Genomic DNA, 18294 nt, shown 5'->3' on the forward strand with positions numbered 1-18294 from the left:
ACTGAACTGTCTAATAACAAGGCACTCCTGACCACGTACATTACAACTGAGATGATTTGACATTAGCTCATCCAGGATCATATACGCAGATAAAAAATGATCTCTGTTAGTCACTAAACACCTAAACTGGACTGGGAAAACATCTCTGTCTAGAGTTGGCCTTTAAAGAGACTCCTAAGCGAGATAACATCTTTGCTTTTACCTTTTATTTATGTTAAGCACTATGGCTGCCTGCGGCAAAACAATGGGTTTATACCCCCCTAATCACAGGGCACGACTTGCTTGGTCGTGGATTTTGCTGCCCAGGGAGGCAGAGCTTTGAGCTGCAGCTCTGCCTCCATTCGCGCCAATCTCCTGCGGATCTCCGCCTCTCCCCCGACCCTCTCAGTGAAGGAAGATTGAGAGGGGCAGGGAGAGGCAGCGATCAGCGGGGATTGACGCTAGTAGAGGCAGAGCTACAGCCCAAAGCTCTGCCTTTATGAGGAAGTGCTCCCCGATTTTAGCCCTGGGGATTTTGAGGGTATAAACCCCTCGTTCTGCCGCAGGGAAGCGGCGTTTTAGCACTAGCCATTGTGCTTAACATAAATAAAAAGTAAAAGTAAGCATTTTATTTTGCTTAAGTCTCTCTTTAAGGTCATGTAGTGCAGGTCACAGAGTAAATAACATAACAGCAGTCTTTTGAAGATGGTTGTTTTAAATGACCTTGTTACTATGGCAAACACAGAACTGATATATTCTCTAACCCTATAATGGACCCTGTGTAATCGGTTCACAAAAAACTTTTCATACGACTGTAGTGCTTCACTACCAAACATAAGGTGACTGTAATAACTATAAACCTGTCACCCATGCACCCGTGTATCACTACACGAGCAGACACACTCTCTGCTATCCCTGAAATTCCTGAATATGCTCTCGACTTCCTTCCCATCACTTCACATGTGTATATAATTTATTGTACAGATAAAGCATGATGCATAATGTTATGAAAAAAAATCATAATACAAAATAACAGCAGCTTTGTTACTCACCGTATCACTCCAGAATGGATTGTTGGCCTGCTGTTTTAGGGTGCCCTTCAGGTCAAAGTTTTCTGGATAGTGTGTGGTTTCTGTACGGGGATAGCTGATATAGCCCTGGGTATACAATCTCTCTGCAATCTGCATAGTATGTTGAGGACCCATTCCTATAACAGGGTAAGAAAAAAAAGCTAAGCAGCAATACCTGATGCTTACACCCTCCGTTTTCTTTAAAGTGTAATGCTGGGAATACACCATGAGTTGTTTTTTTCGGCAGACAGATGGCTCGATAAATGTCCGACAGGTCCACTCTGATTTCGATCATTTTTCTGATTGATTTTCTCATAGAAGTGAATGGAAATCGATCAGAAAAACGAAATGGAAAGAAAATCTGCCCAAAAAAAAAACCTCATTGTGTATTCCCAACATAAGGCTTCATTCACACTAAGCAACACTAATGGTTGTATGTTTACAACTCAATGCATGTCATCTGGATTGCTCTTGCAGCGCTGATCCCATTCACTGACAATGAATGGAATAACACTGCATTATTGTGGGCAAAAATGCATGCAGCAGTACCTTACAATAATGCACTGCAGCGCATAAGTGAGGAGGTCAGACAATGCAGTCTATGCACTTCTGCTGTCCTTGTGTATCACACACTATATGCATTGGTGAAATGCGTATGAGAATGCATATACTGTGAACAAAGGCACAGTGTGTAGGCCACGTACAGTCAAAAATAAGTAACTGACATCAAGGTAAAAGCAGCGACTACAACCCTGCCTGCCTTACCTCACATAACAGCCATTTTCCAGTGTTAAAGATGTGTGGCCTGTTCCCTTCCCTGGAGCCTGCCTAATACTTCAGAAATCTGACCATGGCTTTGAGTAAGGTCCTGCATGTCTAATAGAACTAAGCCGCTACTGCAAATCTTTTCTTCTCTATGCACGAATGCTTCATTCTACAGGGCATGTGCAGACCTTACTTGCGCATGCCCAGTCAAGATGCGCTCATCCACAGCCGGAAGAAACCTACTCAACTGGCTTCAGTTGAATACGTTTAGAGGAACCTTTCGTTGGACCATTGAGATGTGAGAAGATACAGAAAGCCTCTGGACTATCCAGAGGCTTCCTACTACACAGGGCAGCATGGTGGCATAGTGGTTAGCGCTCTCGCCTTGCAGCGATGGGTCCCCGGTTCAAATCCCAGCCAGGTCAACATCTGCAAGGAGTTTGTATGTTCTCCCTGTGTCTGCGTGGGTTTCCTCCGGGCACTCCGGTTTCTTCCCACATCCCAAAAACAGAGATACTTTAATTAGCTTCCCCCTAAAATTGACCCTAGACTACAATAAATACACTACACAATACATACATAAACGACTATGGTAGGGATTCGATTGTGAGCTCCTCTGAGGGACAGTTAGTGATAGGACAATATATTCTCTGTACAGTGCTGCGGAAGATGTTGGCGCTATATAAATACTAAATAATAATAATAATATGTATCTAATCTTTTTTACCACGCTTCAGAGGCACTTCACACATATTTGTTGTGGTGGTGCTGATTTTGTGTACAAAGGTATTTAAATGTTGACATATCCCACATCTTTCCATACTTCATATCCAATGTAATTGTTGCTGAGAGTGATTCTGGGACCACTCACAGCTGTAAATTGAAGGATTTGCATCGTTCCCATGTTGCCCTCAAAGTCTTATAAAATGCCCTCTCCATCAAAATACTTGATGCAACATGTTCACATTTGGCGGACTTCCCATGCCATTTTGTAGCATTTGGCTTCTGTATTTGTCTCCCAGAGGCTAATAAGGTTTGTATTCAATACCTTACGATTGCTGAACATTGTAGCCTCCAATCAAACACATTGAAGCAACACCAATTTTGTCCACAGCCACATTTTAGGAGGTTTTAAGCACTCAAAGTGTACCAGACCTGAGAGAATATAAACGTTTTATACATATTTGCAGGGCTGTGGAGTCGGTACAAAAATCTTCCGACTCCAACTCCTCAGTTTATGAAACCACGACTCCGACTCCAACTCCGGGTAACCAAAATTGCCCCGACTCCGACTCCACAGCCCTGCATATTTGGAGCCTCCTCCAGCCCCATGCGCTCGGATCACTCCCACGCCGCCGTCCTCAGTCTTCTATGTTTTCTGTACCGGGTTCCGTAACTTCAGCCAGTCATGGCCAGTCTGTGCAAAAGAAGTGCGCCCTCTACCTATTTCTCCGGCAGCTGCTGGAAAGATACAGAAAGAGCACACTTCACTTGCCTCAGGCTGGCCACAACTGGCTGAAGTTATAGGACCTGGTACAGAAGACGGAGAAGACTGAGGACGGCAGCGTGGGAGCGATCCGTGCACATGGGACTGGAGGAGGCCCCAGGTATGTATAAAACTTTTATTTTAGCTCAGCTCTGGTACACTTTAACCTCCTTAGCGGTAACCCCGTGCTGGACACGGGGTAAGCCGCCGGAGGGTGCCGCTCAGGCCCTGCTGGGCCGATTTTCATAATTTTTTTTTGCTGGACGCAGCTAGCACTTTGCTAGCTGCGCCAGCACCCCGTTCGCCGCCGCCGCGCGCCCGATCGCCGCTATCCGGTGCGGCGCGCGCCTCCCCCCCCCCCAGACCCCTGCGCTGCCTGGCCAATCAGTGCCAGGCAGCGCCAAGGGGTGGATCGGGTCTCCCAATGACGTCCCGATGTCGCTGACGTCATCCCGCCTCATCGCCATGGCGACGGGGGACGCCCTCCAGGAAATCCCGTTCTTTGAACGGGATTTCCTGATCGCCTATCGCCGGAGGCGATCGGCGGGGCTGGGGGGATGCCGCTGAGCAGCGGCTATCATGTAGCGAGCCCTGGGCTCACTACATGATTTTAAAAAAAAAAAAACTTAAAAAAAAACTGCTGCGCTGCCCCCTGGCGGTATTTTTCATACCGCCAAGGGGGTTAAACATGAACACGCAAACATTTTAAACCTAGTACAAACTACAAACTGCACCAAGTAAAAGTAGAGCTACTGTCAGGTTTCTCTTGTCTTACAAATTAGAGGAAAAATGAATATTGGTTTGTATAACAAAAAAAACGAAGCCAATGGTTTCGGCCGTGTAGTGCTCAAGCTGGGTGCCGCTATAGCGCTAATGCTAACGTCTAATGCCCTAGCGATGGGTAATTTGAATGCCCCAAATTACTTGTACCTCCGAGTTGCTACACCTCAGAGGGGAAAAGGTATTTAATGCCACTGGGAATTTGAGCGGCAGCAGGGGTCATCATTTGGCTCACCCTGCATCCAACTTACTGGTGGTTGGATAATATGTGTGCAAGAAAAGAAAAAAAAAAATCGATATTTTTGCACCAAATAACTCTTTTCTATTCCGTTTCATAGGAGACATTGGCCTCAATTCACTAAGATCATGCTAGAGATAATAAGGCAAGAGAAAACTTACCTCCACACAGTGAGAGAGTTATCTTATCTCTTCATTCCCTAAGTTACCTCCTCTGTAGTTAATTTACCTCCTCTGTAGTTATTTTCACACGCAGTTAATTAACAGCCTGTCTTTAACTCTGGAGTTATTTTAAGGATTGGAGAGTTAACTTAAAGACAGAAGAGTTAACTTTAGGTTTGCCCGAGGTAAAATGTTTCCTGAATACTACATGCCTTATCACCATGGTAACCACTCTAGAAATGTTATTAAAGACAGGAGATAAGCTTAGTGAATTGAGGCCATTGGATTACCCATGTGATATAGCCCCACCCATTGGAGGCTGAACAAGAAGTTCAAAAGCACTTTCCCTATTTTCCTGTTATGTCACCTTTTACCCCCAGAGTTGCATGTCTTCTGTTTAATTCTTGTATGATTTTAGATGTGATGACAATATCAGACTCTTCCATATTACATGGCAATGAACATGTAATCTCCCATCAAAACCAGCATAGATAGTAACAGACTAGGTATAAATTTCCCCAACCTGTTCATGATTATTTTATGGAATCCAAGTGACCAATTTCAGGAATCAAGAGTTCTAAGGCCTCTTTTCCACCAGGAGCTGAAGAGGTGAATTCACCGCCTGTCAGCTGCTCCTGTTCACTATCCGGGTGCTTGCTAGTGTTGGGCAAAGGTGGTGGACAGGCACTCCCCTCCATGTAGATGCCTCAGAGAAAAAAGGTTGCCATCTTCGGATGCGACATGAGTTTTTTATTTATTTTTTACCGCTGGGCAACGCCACCGCGTCTCAAACGTGACATGCATGGCGTTACCAAATGCTGCCATTCGGGTGCGGATAATAGCAGCAAATGGTGCTTGAGGCTGGCAGTCTGGAGACTGCCAAGCAGTTCAGCTGCCTAACAATACAATGTTGTCGCAGACTGGCTATTACCTCTATTCACTGCTAATTACATCAAAAGAGAGCAGCAGTACTGCTAGCTATGATCGCAGCCACTGTCATCAGTAAATGCAATGTACACTAGCCAAAGGCCCTATGGATCTCTTGGTTTCCATTCACTTACAAAGAGTTTGACCAACATTCATTTACAAAGGGTTTACATGTAACCTGTCCAAACACACAAGGAAGCTATTGTTTGGCCAAAGTTGTTTTATAAATTTGCTAAATAATGCATATCACAATGGTTCGTGATAGTGAACTTGTCAATGTTTCACCTTTTTCAATAGATCTACCTATAACCAGTGAATTTATTTTAAGTGATGAAATACTAACGTTGTCTTCTTCTAAGTGCAGAGGCTGCCTGGCTCTAGGGGAACAAATGGTTACAGCTTTGTGAATTCACTCAGAAGTCCAACATACCCAATGCAGAACTTGCCACACGCAACATTTCCACAGTGTTTAACGCCTGTGGCCTCTGCTTGGCCTTCTCTTTTTTTGTGACAGATTCCACCTGTTGGGAAAATAGTAAATACTAAGTACATTCCAGCATTCACAGTTACATAATGCCCAAAAATAATTGTATCAAGGTTAAAAAAAAGTGCTAAGAAATGAACTGCAAAATATTTTGAAAGCAGCCCAACATATTCAGTGCAGTCTGCAGACTGGACAACCATTGATTCTTTGCAATGTTCAGCTGGTATCTCACTGCTTTATTCTGTGGTAACACTGCTTTAAAGGGGAACTGAAGTGGGAAGAATATGGAGGCTGCCATATTTATTTCCTTTTAAACAATACACATTGCCTAGCAGCCCTGCTGGTATATTTGGTTGCAGTAGTGTCTGAATCACACCAGAAACAAGCATGCAGCTAATCTTGTCAGATCTGACAATGTCAGAAACACCTGATCTGCTGCATGCTTGTTTAGGGTCTATTGCTAAAAATATCTGAGGCAAACATTCAGCGAGACAGCCAGGCATGTGCATTGTTAAAAAGGAAATAAATATGTCAGCCTCCATATCCTTCTTGCTTCAGTTGTTAACCTCCCTGGCAGTATCCCCGAGTTGGGCTCTGGGTAGAAAAAGGAAACCAGGAGCAGGAACCTAGAGGCTTGTGCAGCAGGCGTTTTACTCACCTCCCCCGGGATCCAGACGCTGGCAGCCATTCTCCTTCCTGTCCTCGGAGGCTCTGGATCCCTCAGGTGAGATCGACGTCTGTCATCATGACAACAGCCAGCGATCTCACATCAGGGTTATAGAGCCACCCGGAGGATGGAGGAAGAACTGCAGTGCTGGATCCCAGCAAGGTGAGTAAGTGTTGGGGCTGATGCAGGCTCTCTAGCAGCATCATTTTTTTCCTGGATTTAGGGTCTAAAAGCGTGCAAAAAATTGCACCACTTTTAAACCCTAAAAATCTGGAAATCTTACTGCAGGGAGGTTAACAGTTTCCTGCATTTTTACCCCAAATAGGGGCATTAGAATTAGGTTCTTTATTAAAATTTAAATGTAAGGGTCCTATTCTGGGATTTTTGTTTTTTTAAGTACACTGCCACCTTTCCTCCCTAAATGGGCGGTGCGATGCATTCATCTGAATATAGGTCAGGGGGGAGTGTTGTGTATCAGGCCAATGTGTCCTGCAGAGGCGTGTCATACACGTGAAACCGCTGTAGACCGAGGGCAGTTGTGTATACCTGCTGTAACCTGTTGAATAAAGGAAGCTTGTACTGGAGAGTGCCGGAAGTCCACCTTTTCTCTTTGAAAAATATTTATATGTTGCACCTCTTACATGAACCTATTTGTCCATATTTCAAATTTGTGTTACAGTGGACACCAATGACTAACTTATTGTGAGGATTCATCTGCAATATTTACTTCACTGGAATTGTCTGATTTATTTGCTTTTCAGGAAACCCTACTGAATACAAGAAGCGGTTCAACAAGCTCTTTTGCATAGAAAACACACTTTTTTTTAACTCTTGCTGTACTGGAAAACAGAAAGGGCTGGTTCACAGTGCTCAATTACATTGCAGGATAATTCAGCATGCTAACTCAATGCCAATACATTTCTATGGGGCTGTTCAAAGTACTGTGTTGTAACTTATCACATTATTCTAACTCTTTGCATGCAGGATTTGCATTAAAGGGACTCCGAGCAGTGAATAAAATCAAAATCTGAACTTACCTGGGGCTTTCTCCAGCCCACCGTAGGTCGGGAGGTCCCTCGGCGTCCTTCTGGCTCTTCTCCCAGGCCCTGCTCCGAAATGGCTCCCGGCGACACCGGGACCAAGTGTCGGGCTCCTTCTTCCGGAAAGATGACGTCAGTTGTCACCAGGCCATCCGCCTCGCATCATCATGGTGGCCGGCGTGACAGTACTGTGCATGAAGGGCCAGAAGGACGCCGAGGGATCTCCCGACCTACGGTGGGCTGGAGAAAGCCCCAGGTAAGTTCAGATTTTGATTTTATTTAATGGTCAGAGTCCCTTTAAAGTCTATGTCCAGTCTCCATTGCAGTTCACACACATCTGAACTCGTGCGTTATGCAACTGACCACTGTGAATCCAGCCAAAGAGACATCAATGTTTATCTCATCATGTCACATTATGTCAGGTACTCTTTAAAGAGAACCTGAGATAAAAAGAATAGTGGGATATAAATGTTCTATGCTTCTGTGTCTTGTCTACAAACCTTTGCAGACCAGCTGCCAGGAACTATACTCAATTGTTACCTAACAGGTAAGTATAACTATTTTTTTCCTGACGGACTCAAGGCGCTTCAGGGCTGCAGCCATTTAGGGCGCCCAGGATAATTAGGGAGGTTTGCCCAAAGACTCCTTACTATTTTATATACTGGCTTGAGCCAGGATTGGAACCCTGGTGAAAGGCACGAATCCCACATCAAAGGCAACAGCCTTACCAGTACGCTATCCAGCTGACACTCACCCACAATTTAACATACATTACTGTTGATGTTACAGAACAAAAGTTCAAATGGCATAATGTAGCTGCTCATCGGAATAATCCCATCCCATAGAGAAATGAGAAGATGAGAAGACGTAATTCTTCCAATTCCTGTTTTGTAATGGACACTACAGTGTAGTATTATAACACAAACAAATCCTAAGCCCTTAGTGTACCACCAGCGGCACAGGTTACATGGTTTGTGATACAGTCATGTATACACACTGAACAGATATGTGGCAGCCTTCTACAATAATACAAAAACATTTGTAAACTGCTTTTCTCCCATAGGACTCAAAGTACACAGATATGTCTCAGATCGATGTATAGTTGCAGGGTAGACTGAACTAGTATGAAGTATGTAGAGTTACCTTTGCTTCCCTGCTTGTCTTTGTGATATTTAGGAACATTTGGGCAATCTCTCTGTCAAAGACCCGAACTCTATCCCAGTCCAAAGTAAGAGGGTGTTCTTGGCCGCGGCTCACCTGGAGAAGATACAGAACACGAAGGTAAACTTGTCTGCACCAAAATATTGTGAGTACAATTGTTCTACATTTTTGTGTGAAGCAAATTCTAGAGATGCTATCCTTCAGTATCGAAACAAACATGCAGCATACAGGTTTACTCACTGCCATAGCTCCTTTCTTGGTCAGTGAATTACTAAGCAGTTAAGCAAGGATAAGATGGACAGTCACAGAAACTTAAAAGTAAGTGTCCAATCAAATTTAAAAAAAAAAAAAGATCCACTTACCTGGTGCTTCCTCCATCCTGTGGCAGCCGTCCTGTGCCCTCGCCGCAGCTCCGGAGGCTCCCGGTCTTCTCCCCTGGCGCAGCGGGTTCCGGGTCGGCGTCTTCTGCGCTCCACGGCGCGGGTCACGTGGTCCGGCCGACGCCTGCGCAGGCACAGAACTCCTGTGTCACGGACCCACGCCGTGGATCGCAGAAGAGGCCGATCCAGAACCCGACCTGGCGAGGTCGGGTACTGCAGCGGAGAAGACCGGGAGCCTTCGGAGCTGCAGCGAGGGCACAGGACGGCTGCCACGGGCTGGAGGAAGCCCCAGGTAAGTGGACCTTTTTTTGTAATTTGCTTGGATGTTTCCTTTAAAAACTGACAAGGTAGATTCCACATGTATGCCTTGATAGGATACCTTTAAAGGCAGCATGGGATCACAAACATGATGTATAACGTAAGTATGAGGCAAAATTAAATCACATATATCTAACACAAATGGAAATGTAGTGTTTAACCCAGTGTCACTGCCTTCGGTTTTCTCTTATTTTGAAATAAAGCATTTAATTAAAGAAAAAAAAAAGAAAACTATCATCAAGAACGTTAAAGCAAACCTGAAATGAAAATAAACTTGTGGGATAATCAATTGTATGTGTTGTACTAATGATAGATAAGAATAATTTAAAGTTATATTTTCAGTTCAAGGGCTGATTTTCTGAGACAGAATTCTAAACAGCAGCCATGACAGTTTGCTGTAAAATCTGTTTTATTCCACTGCACAACAAACAGAAGCAATGACTATTTGCATTTTCAGCCCTGTCCTGTTATCAGCAATGTTACTTCAGCAAAATAGAAGTGTTTTGTCTTCTGTTTTTACTCTGTAGCAAAGTCAGGGATGAATCCACTGCCACATTTGCATAGAAAAACAGTAGTTCACATTGTTCCCAGTCCACAAACTGGGTACATAATATAGTGCTGATACCATATACTGCATACCTTGACTTGTAGAACCCAGTAAGTCTCGGGTTTGAATGACTGAATCTTGTCGTGTCTTTCCACACAGAATCCCAATGTGGGTGTCTGGCATGGTCCAAATGATATTAGAGAGCTGTCCAAGTTTCCATATTTGCCTTGAAAATACTTTGTCTGAAACCTGATCACCAAAAGAAAGAAAATCAATGAGACACCTTTAGCAATCATTTTGCACTACAGTAGAAAGGACCAAACACATTATGCTCTTTATATGATTTTCCTCAACGTGTCTGCTGCCCACCTAATGCATTTTAAACACCTAAGTGATAAAAGTTGTCAGTATAAAGGGGTTGACTCAAAAAAAAGTCTCATGAAGCTCTCCTTACTAATTTCTCACCTATTCAATGAAACATTTCAGTTTGTTCAAAGCAAAAAAAAAAAAAAAACACTCAAGTACATTTTGATATTACTTTTTTAAGTTAATGAAAAGCAGACAAGATTTTGTGAATCAACCCCAACGTGAGAAAAGCAATAGTTCTAGTTAAAAAGGCACTGGCATCAAAACGCTTCCTATATTTATATATTGCTGTATATTTGTATGTAGCCTTGCCCTCCCAGTGAAGTTTAGCTATGTGGTTTGCATGTATTCCTGTACTGTCTTATTGCTGTGTGTCACCCTTTTTTTCATAGTCATCAAAGGGGACTATGAAAAAAAATCCTTATCCACTTACCTGGGGCTTCCTCCAGCCCGTGGCAGGCAGGAGGTGCCCTCGGCGCCGCTCCGCAAGCTCCCGGTGGTCTCCGGTGGCCGACCCGACTACTGAGCCTGCGCAGTACAGCCCGGAGGACGTCCAATAACGTCAGTGCGCCGGCGTGGAACGCACAATGGAGCGCAGAAGAGGCCCGACCTGGCCAGGTTGGGTCGGCCACCGGGAGCCTGCGGAGCGGCGCCGAGGGCACCTCCTGCCTGCCACGGGCTGGAGGAAGCCCCAGGTAAGTGGATAAGGATTTTTATTTTTTTTTCATAGTCCCTGAACCTTCCCTTTAACCCTTTCCACTCGGAGTTTTTTCCTAAAGGGAGTCGTTTCTGCTCAGAGGTTTTTTTTGTTTTTTTGTTGTTTTTTTTTACAGAAATGCACTCTCCCGCTTACTCTCTCCCCCATTTTAACATAGAACATAATATAGTAACATAGTATATCTTATTTTAAAGAACTAAACGTTTAATAATACGTTATTTGTACAGCTACGCAGGACATGCGAGTGGAAAGGGTGTTAATATTGTCTGTAACTTTAACTAATGTCCAGCGCTGCGTAATGCTGGGAATACACGGCTCGATTCTGAGCCATTAAGATGGCTAGATAGATAATTTCCGACATGTCCAATCACCGTTTGATCAGTTTGCCGCTCGATTTCTCATCGAAGTGAATTGAAAAAAGATAAGAAAAACGAGCGGGAGATAAGGGAGGGTCGAGCGGGCAAAACAATCGGGCGCAGAATCACACGCCAGAATCGACCCAAAAGAGATTTAGCCATGACTCTACAACTGTAGTAGTCTAAACCTGCACTCCTGCATTGTAAAACTGCAATGACAGAGTTTAAAACTAAGAATAGATGACTAACTAAACTACACTGTTTTCTGACATCTCTGTAGTTCAGATTTACATACATAAAGGTCTAGAACATACATGTCAAACTCCGGCCCGTGGGCCAAATCTGGCCCTCAGATCCATCAGATTTGGCCCTCAGATGGGTTCCCCACTTTGCATTATGTTTGGCCCACTCTAGACCACCAAAGAAGCTATATTGGAGGTGAAGGCCTAGAACAACAGGGAAGCCATATGGGGAGGGGGACAGCACTAGATACCAGGAAACTGCATATGAGAGGGAAGGGGGCCACTAGACACCAGAGAACTTTCTAGGGGCAGGAGGGGGCCACTAAACACCAGGAAACTGTATAGGGGAGGAAGGACCACTTAACATCAGGGAACCGTATAGGGGAGAGAGGTCCATTAAACATCAGGGAACTTTATGAGGGAGGAAGGAGGGTCACTAGACAAAGAGGTCGGCCCGCGACTTGGTCCCAGAGCTCAATTTCGTACCACTTTGTATTTGAGTTTGACACCCCTGGTCTAGAAGGACCCCAACAAAGGCTGACTATTTTATTGCCCGCTTTGTTTTTTTCCTCTTGTGAATAAGTGTTTAACAACAAATGAATACAAACATAAACCATATTTTTTTTGTTTTCCCATATCACTTCTACCCCTTTTACCAGTATTTCCAAATAACATTTTAAATGTACATTTTTATGAAAAAGATAGAAGTCAGTGACAAAGTTGGATATGCAGTAATGTAGACAACATGACACATAAATCATTATGCAATACTCACTATGGCCTCAATTCACTAAGCTTATCTCCTGTCTTTAACGTTTCGATAGTTATCACCATGGTGATAAGGCATGTAGTATTCAGGAAACATTTTACCTCTTCCGTCTTTAAGCTAACTCTTCATTCCCTAAAATAACTCCAGAATTCTAAAGTTAAAGACAGGCTGTTAATTAACTGCTGTAAAAATAACTAGAGATAACTTAACTACAGAGGAGGTAACTTAATGCTGGGTACACACGTTACTTTTTTAGTGCGATTTAGCCACCCGATCTTTTTTTGGCACGATTTCACACTCGATTTCGCGCTCGATTCGCTTATCTTCATTCGGTTTTCTTATGTTTTTCCATTCATCGCTATGAGAAATTGAGCGCGGAAACGATCGGGAGCAATATCGGACATGACGGATTTTATCTATCTGATCCATCTATCGCACGAAAAAATTTAACGTGTGTACCCATCATAAGGAATGAAGAGATAAGATAACTCTCTCACTTTGTGGTGGCAAGTTTTCTCTTGCCTTATCTCCAGCATGATCTTAGTGAATTGAGGAAAATGTAAGTTACATGGTAGTGATCTCAAAAGCGAGCGAGCAGTAGCCTCAACCTGAAGCAAACCATTAGCAAAACAAAACAAAAAAAAACAGACAAAGGCGTATGTGTAAGAGTGAGATTGAGAGAGTCGTGACTTCTACCTGGTAAATGCACAGCCAATTCTAAGGTCCAGCTCCTGTCTGGCATCCACAGAAAGCGCTTCATTTTTATTGGGCTCCCCTAATCGGTTCATGGCATTCATGATATCCGTGTCTGTGATGGAGCTGAACTTGGCACGGTAAATAGTTCGCTCTCCGCCATGTGCTCTATTCATTACTGGCAGTACAGCATCCAGGACCTGAGGCAGAGGACAGTCAGGCACTTCATGTACACAGGAAACATTTTCATTAGAACAAAAAATAAGAAGCATGTAGTTCGGTTCACACTATGCTGGCATATACATAGCACAGATATGCTGCCACACTGCAGTCCATTAGGGCAAGGTCTCCTGCACTTGGGAGAGGACACATCCACTGTCTGAAAAATTAGTACCAGTGAGTTTTGTGCACTGTGGTAACCCAATGGACAAACTCAGACATGGCAGAGACTGACATGTGAACTGGTCCATGCTTTCTCATATGCTCTGTGTCACATGATCTCTGCTGTCATTCAATCAGAAGTATGGTCCGGCAGCAGACATTGTGAACAGGCCCTAAACATTCAGCAGGCAAAGTGACAATATACATAAAATCATAACAAAATACATAAACCATTTTAACATGTCATCACATGGAGTAATTTATTAGGTGCGATTCGAGATAGGAGAATGTACTTCAAACAGTTTAGAGAATCACACTTGCTTACATTCACACCTTCCCCTGGATAAATAAGCGCAGAGGGAAGTGGATTGTTATTGGGACAAGAAGTGTTGTTAAATCTCTCCAAAGGGAAAACTTTTTGGTGTGTGGATGGATTATTATCATTATCGCCAGCATCTTCCATGGCGCTAAAAACTTCTGCTACATCTTTCATGCTGTCTGTGTTCCAACTAAAACAAATTTCCAAATTTCAGTACAGCAGGCGCCCAGGGTTCACAAAAGAGGTTATCCCTGAAGCAGGTACTGGTAGGAGATAATTCTCCCCATAAGGGGTATAAACAGCCTTAACAACTTGACACACTTTCAAACTATTCCCATTCTGTCCACAATAAAGTAATCAAATGGATGATTTTTTTTGGTTTCCATTAAGCTAGGACCACAGTCAGATGTCAATATCCCTGCATAGTTCCTGAAACCCACAGGACTACATGTCTTACGTTAATATCTCTAGGGACACAAATACTTATGAAAGACTATAGCTACGCACTACTATTATAAAAGGTGTAATGAATACTCAAGACACAACAAACTTACCTCAAAGCAAATGTTTTCTCCTTCCTTGTCACAGTCCAGCCACAAGACCACATAGTCACAGCCCCGTCCTTCAACCTTCCCAAGCAAAGAGATGGAGAAAAATGATCAAGCTTCAGTGTTACATATTTCCACGTAATACCGGAACATGATATACGGTACTAAATTACGTGCTTAAAAACAGGCAAAGCCACTCATTGGGCTTGATTCACAAAGCGGTGATAACTCAGTTATCACGCCTAAAAGACTTTAGGCGTGATAAGCGGTGCAAAGCTGAGTTATCACCGATTTGTGCTGCTCTTCGCGCGAAGCTCCCGCGCGCAAAGTTTTGCGCGCGTAGCGCACCGCGCTGCACGCGCAAAGTCCCATAGGGCTCAATGGACGCTGCGCGCGAAGCACGGCACACTGCGCGCGCAGCGCGGTGCGCTACGCGCGCAAAACTTTGCGCGCGGGAGATCGCGCGAGTTTCTTCTTATCACTCCTAAACTGAGTTTAGGCGTGATAAAGGGCTTTTCACAGGCGTGCAAACACTTTGCACCGCTTTGTGAATCAAGCCCATTGTCTTTTACTAATAACATAGCATAGCATGCAGAGCAGTACAGTAACTAACAAGGATGTACATTATAAACTTATATACTTTACAGTACAAAGTTAGTACAAAGGAAAAGAGGAATTTTCTGCCAAACAGAGTTCACAACCCAAAAACTGAGAAAATGGGATACAAAATTGGATACAATAAACCTTCCTCCTGGGTTTTTCATATTACAATTTCCCTTGCACAAAGCTGGGATGTTGCACAAAATGTAAATAACAAAATGAAATGATTTAGAGATTTGTTACAACAATGGCTTTAAAGGTGAAAGAGAAGACCAGTTAGTTTTCATCCAGGTTTAAAGTTAATGGGAGTTGTTAAAAAAAATTAAAAAAAAAAATCAGCCAGATACTTACCTGTGAAGAGGGAAGGCTCTGGGTCTTATAGAGCTTTCCCACTCCTCTCACGGTCCCCTCGTTTAGAAACCAGCTCCCCGCTTGAATCCCTCGCTGCGGGTGGCTTTGGGAGCACTCGGGCGGCTCCATACTGCACACGTGAGAGCACACTAGCACAGGCCCAGTACGAAGCCACCCATCTTCGGGAGCAGTCGGGGTCCCAAAGACTTTCGAATCCTCCTTCGACGGCAGAAAGCAGTATTTGACCAATTGGTCGAATATTGCTACCGGGGAGCCAGTGCTGGAACGTGGAGACCTTGAGAGGAGCAGGAAGGCTCTATAGCACCCAGAGCCCTCCCTCTCCTTTGGTAAACACCTAGTTGATTTTTAATCGATTCCCATTTACTTTAATCTTAGGTACCTGTCTGTCACCCATAATGAAAGGGCTGGGTTAAATTCCTAGTCCAAATATTGTCTGCAAGTTCTTCCCATGTTTGTGTGGGTTTTCTCAAGGAATTCCAGTTTTCTCCCACATCCAAAAAAACATACTTCTAGGTTAACTTGTCCCCCTTCAAATTGGTCAAAGACTATATTAGGGACCATTGGACTATCACTAATGTAGGGATTAGATTATGAGCACCTTTTTTATGTGGAGGAGGAGGAGGAGTAAAGAGAGAAGAATGCAGGGCCAAAGCCTGAGCCTTGAGGAACACCAACAGCTATAGAAGTAAGCATAAATGGCATCTACAAAGCACAATCAGAAATGTTAGAGTATCAAACAGTATATTATTTCACAAAGTACCGTATTTTTCGCCGTATAAGACGCACTTTTTCTCCCCCAAAAATGGGGAGAAAAAGTCCCTGCGTCTTATACGGCAAAGGCAGGAAATCCCCGACTTCCATGCGCCCGCCGATACGACCCGCCGCCATCGGGGATTCCCTGCCTGTGTCCCCCAGCGTCCTCATGTGTCCCCGCTGGCCTGGCCTGCCCCTCGCTTGTGTCTCCGGTCCCCCGCTTATGTCTCCGGATCCCCTGCAGTCAGCGGCAGCAGCTTACCTCCTCCATCTTGCCCGCGGCGATTGAAGACATCCGGCTTCAGTGTGCGGCTTCCTCTAGTGCTGGCTTCTAATGACGCGTCATCAATGACGCGTCATTAGAAGCCGGCACTAGAGGAAGCCGCACGGGAAAGCCGGATGTCATCAATCGCCGCGGGCAAGATGGAGGAGGTAAGCTGCTGCCGCTGACTGCAGGGGACCCGGAGACATAAGCGGGGGACCGGAGACACAAGCGAGGGGCAGGCCAGGCCAGCGGGGACACATGGAGGAGGTAAGCTCAGCTGCTACCGCTGACTGCAGGGGACCCTGAGACATAAGCGGGGGGCCGGAGACATAAGCGAGGGGCAGGCCAGGCCAGCGGGGACACATGAGGACGCTGGGGGGGCAAGAGGACACAGCAGGGGCGACCACAGGGGGGACCACAGGAGACAGGAGGACACAGGAGGTGGACCACAGGGTACAGAGGTGACAAGAGGACACAGGAGGTGGACCACAGGGGGGACCACAGGGTACAGAGGTGACAAGAGGACACAGGGGGTGACCACAGGGGGGACCAGAGGACACAGGGGGGTGACCAGAGGACACCCCAGGGGAGACCACAGAGTACAGGGGGAAACAAGAGGACACGGGGGCGATCACAGGGGGGACCAGAGGACACGGGGGGTGACCACAGGGCACAGGGGGGCAGAGGACACAGGGGGGCAACCGCAGGGGACAGGAGGGGACCAGAGGACACAGGGGGCAACCACAGGGCACAGGGGGGACCAGAGGACACAGGAGGGCAACCACAGGGTACAAGGGAGACCACAGGGGGGTAACTACAGGGGGGGGGGGGGACCAGAGGGCACAGGGGGGAGACCAGAGGACACAGGGGGAGACCACAGGACAACTTAGGTAGACAGGGTGAGATAAGAGGGCACATGAGGTACACAGGAGGACACCATTTGGGGGAGGTCACTCCTGAAATATGGATGCACCAGGTTTAGTTTATATATTTTTTTCCCCTGGTTTTTTTTTGCCCTCTATAAACCTGGGTGCGTCTTATATTCCGGAGCGTCTTATACGGCGCGAAATACGGTAATTCATATTATATTATTAAACTGAACACCGGCTTTTCAAATAATGAAATATTGAAGGGCGATTCCAGAAACAGAATGGCTTTTTGCGTGGTTAGGCTAAAATCAAATTGTCTATTCTCTGAAATAGCTTTCATTGAATCCTTCAGCTGTTGTCCACAAACTACTTTACAGATCGTCTGCACAAAGCTCACTGACCCTAATTCCTAAAGGACCACGTTCTGAAAGGTAGATAGAGGAGGAGGAAGATAGAGCAACACAAGACTCCTTTGGCTTCAATTCTGGGCCCATATGCAATTCACTATTTCATCTAAGTTTTCTCCTAGGACGTTTTCTTGCCTGGGGTGACAAAAAGGCTAGCAACAACCATGATGGACAATCTCTATAACAGTGGAAAGTACCAGATAAAACCAGGAATAGATAGAGCAATACCCCCGCAAACCAGCTGTCCCCTCTGTTGAAGCAGAGAGACTGGAAATTGCAATGGCCAGATCTACAACCATCTTACGCCAGTTTTGTGAGAAAAGCTGTGATGATCATTCATCTAACCTGCAAGAACTTCACCATGCTGAGCTTGGGGTTGGCTTCCTTCTTCTCTGTAGGTGCCTTGCTGAACAACTCAGCCGGGTCTACTTTGTCCCAGTTGTTGTATTTTCCTGAAACAATATAATGATGTTTTAAAGACTGAAAAACAATATTTTGAGAAATATTAATAGCATTAACCCATTCGCGTTCCGTCGTTTTCACGTGAGAAATGTTCACCTCCCATTCATTAGCCTATAACTTTATCACTACTTATCACAATGCACTGATCTATATCTTGTTTTTTCCGAAACC

General features: G+C 44.9%; 1 protein-coding gene across 1 annotated transcript in view; it reads right to left on the minus strand.

The window, feature by feature from the left end:
* The window catches only part of TOP3B (DNA topoisomerase III beta), a 72569-nt gene that overhangs the window by 27730 nt on the left and 26545 nt on the right, over positions 1–18294 (minus strand). The window contains exons 5-11 of the mRNA XM_068243051.1: positions 18007–18113; positions 14402–14476; positions 13151–13347; positions 10096–10252; positions 8741–8854; positions 5837–5927; positions 1032–1186 (exon numbers count right to left, since the gene is read on the minus strand). Coding sequence (XP_068099152.1) covers positions 1032–1186; positions 5837–5927; positions 8741–8854; positions 10096–10252; positions 13151–13347; positions 14402–14476; positions 18007–18113 — 896 coding nt within the window. The remainder of the gene's footprint in view (positions 1–1031; positions 1187–5836; positions 5928–8740; positions 8855–10095; positions 10253–13150; positions 13348–14401; positions 14477–18006; positions 18114–18294) is intronic.

This window comes from Hyperolius riggenbachi, chromosome 1, assembly GCF_040937935.1.
Source record: "Hyperolius riggenbachi isolate aHypRig1 chromosome 1, aHypRig1.pri, whole genome shotgun sequence".
In the NCBI taxonomy this organism is placed as follows: Eukaryota; Metazoa; Chordata; class Amphibia; order Anura; family Hyperoliidae; genus Hyperolius; species Hyperolius riggenbachi.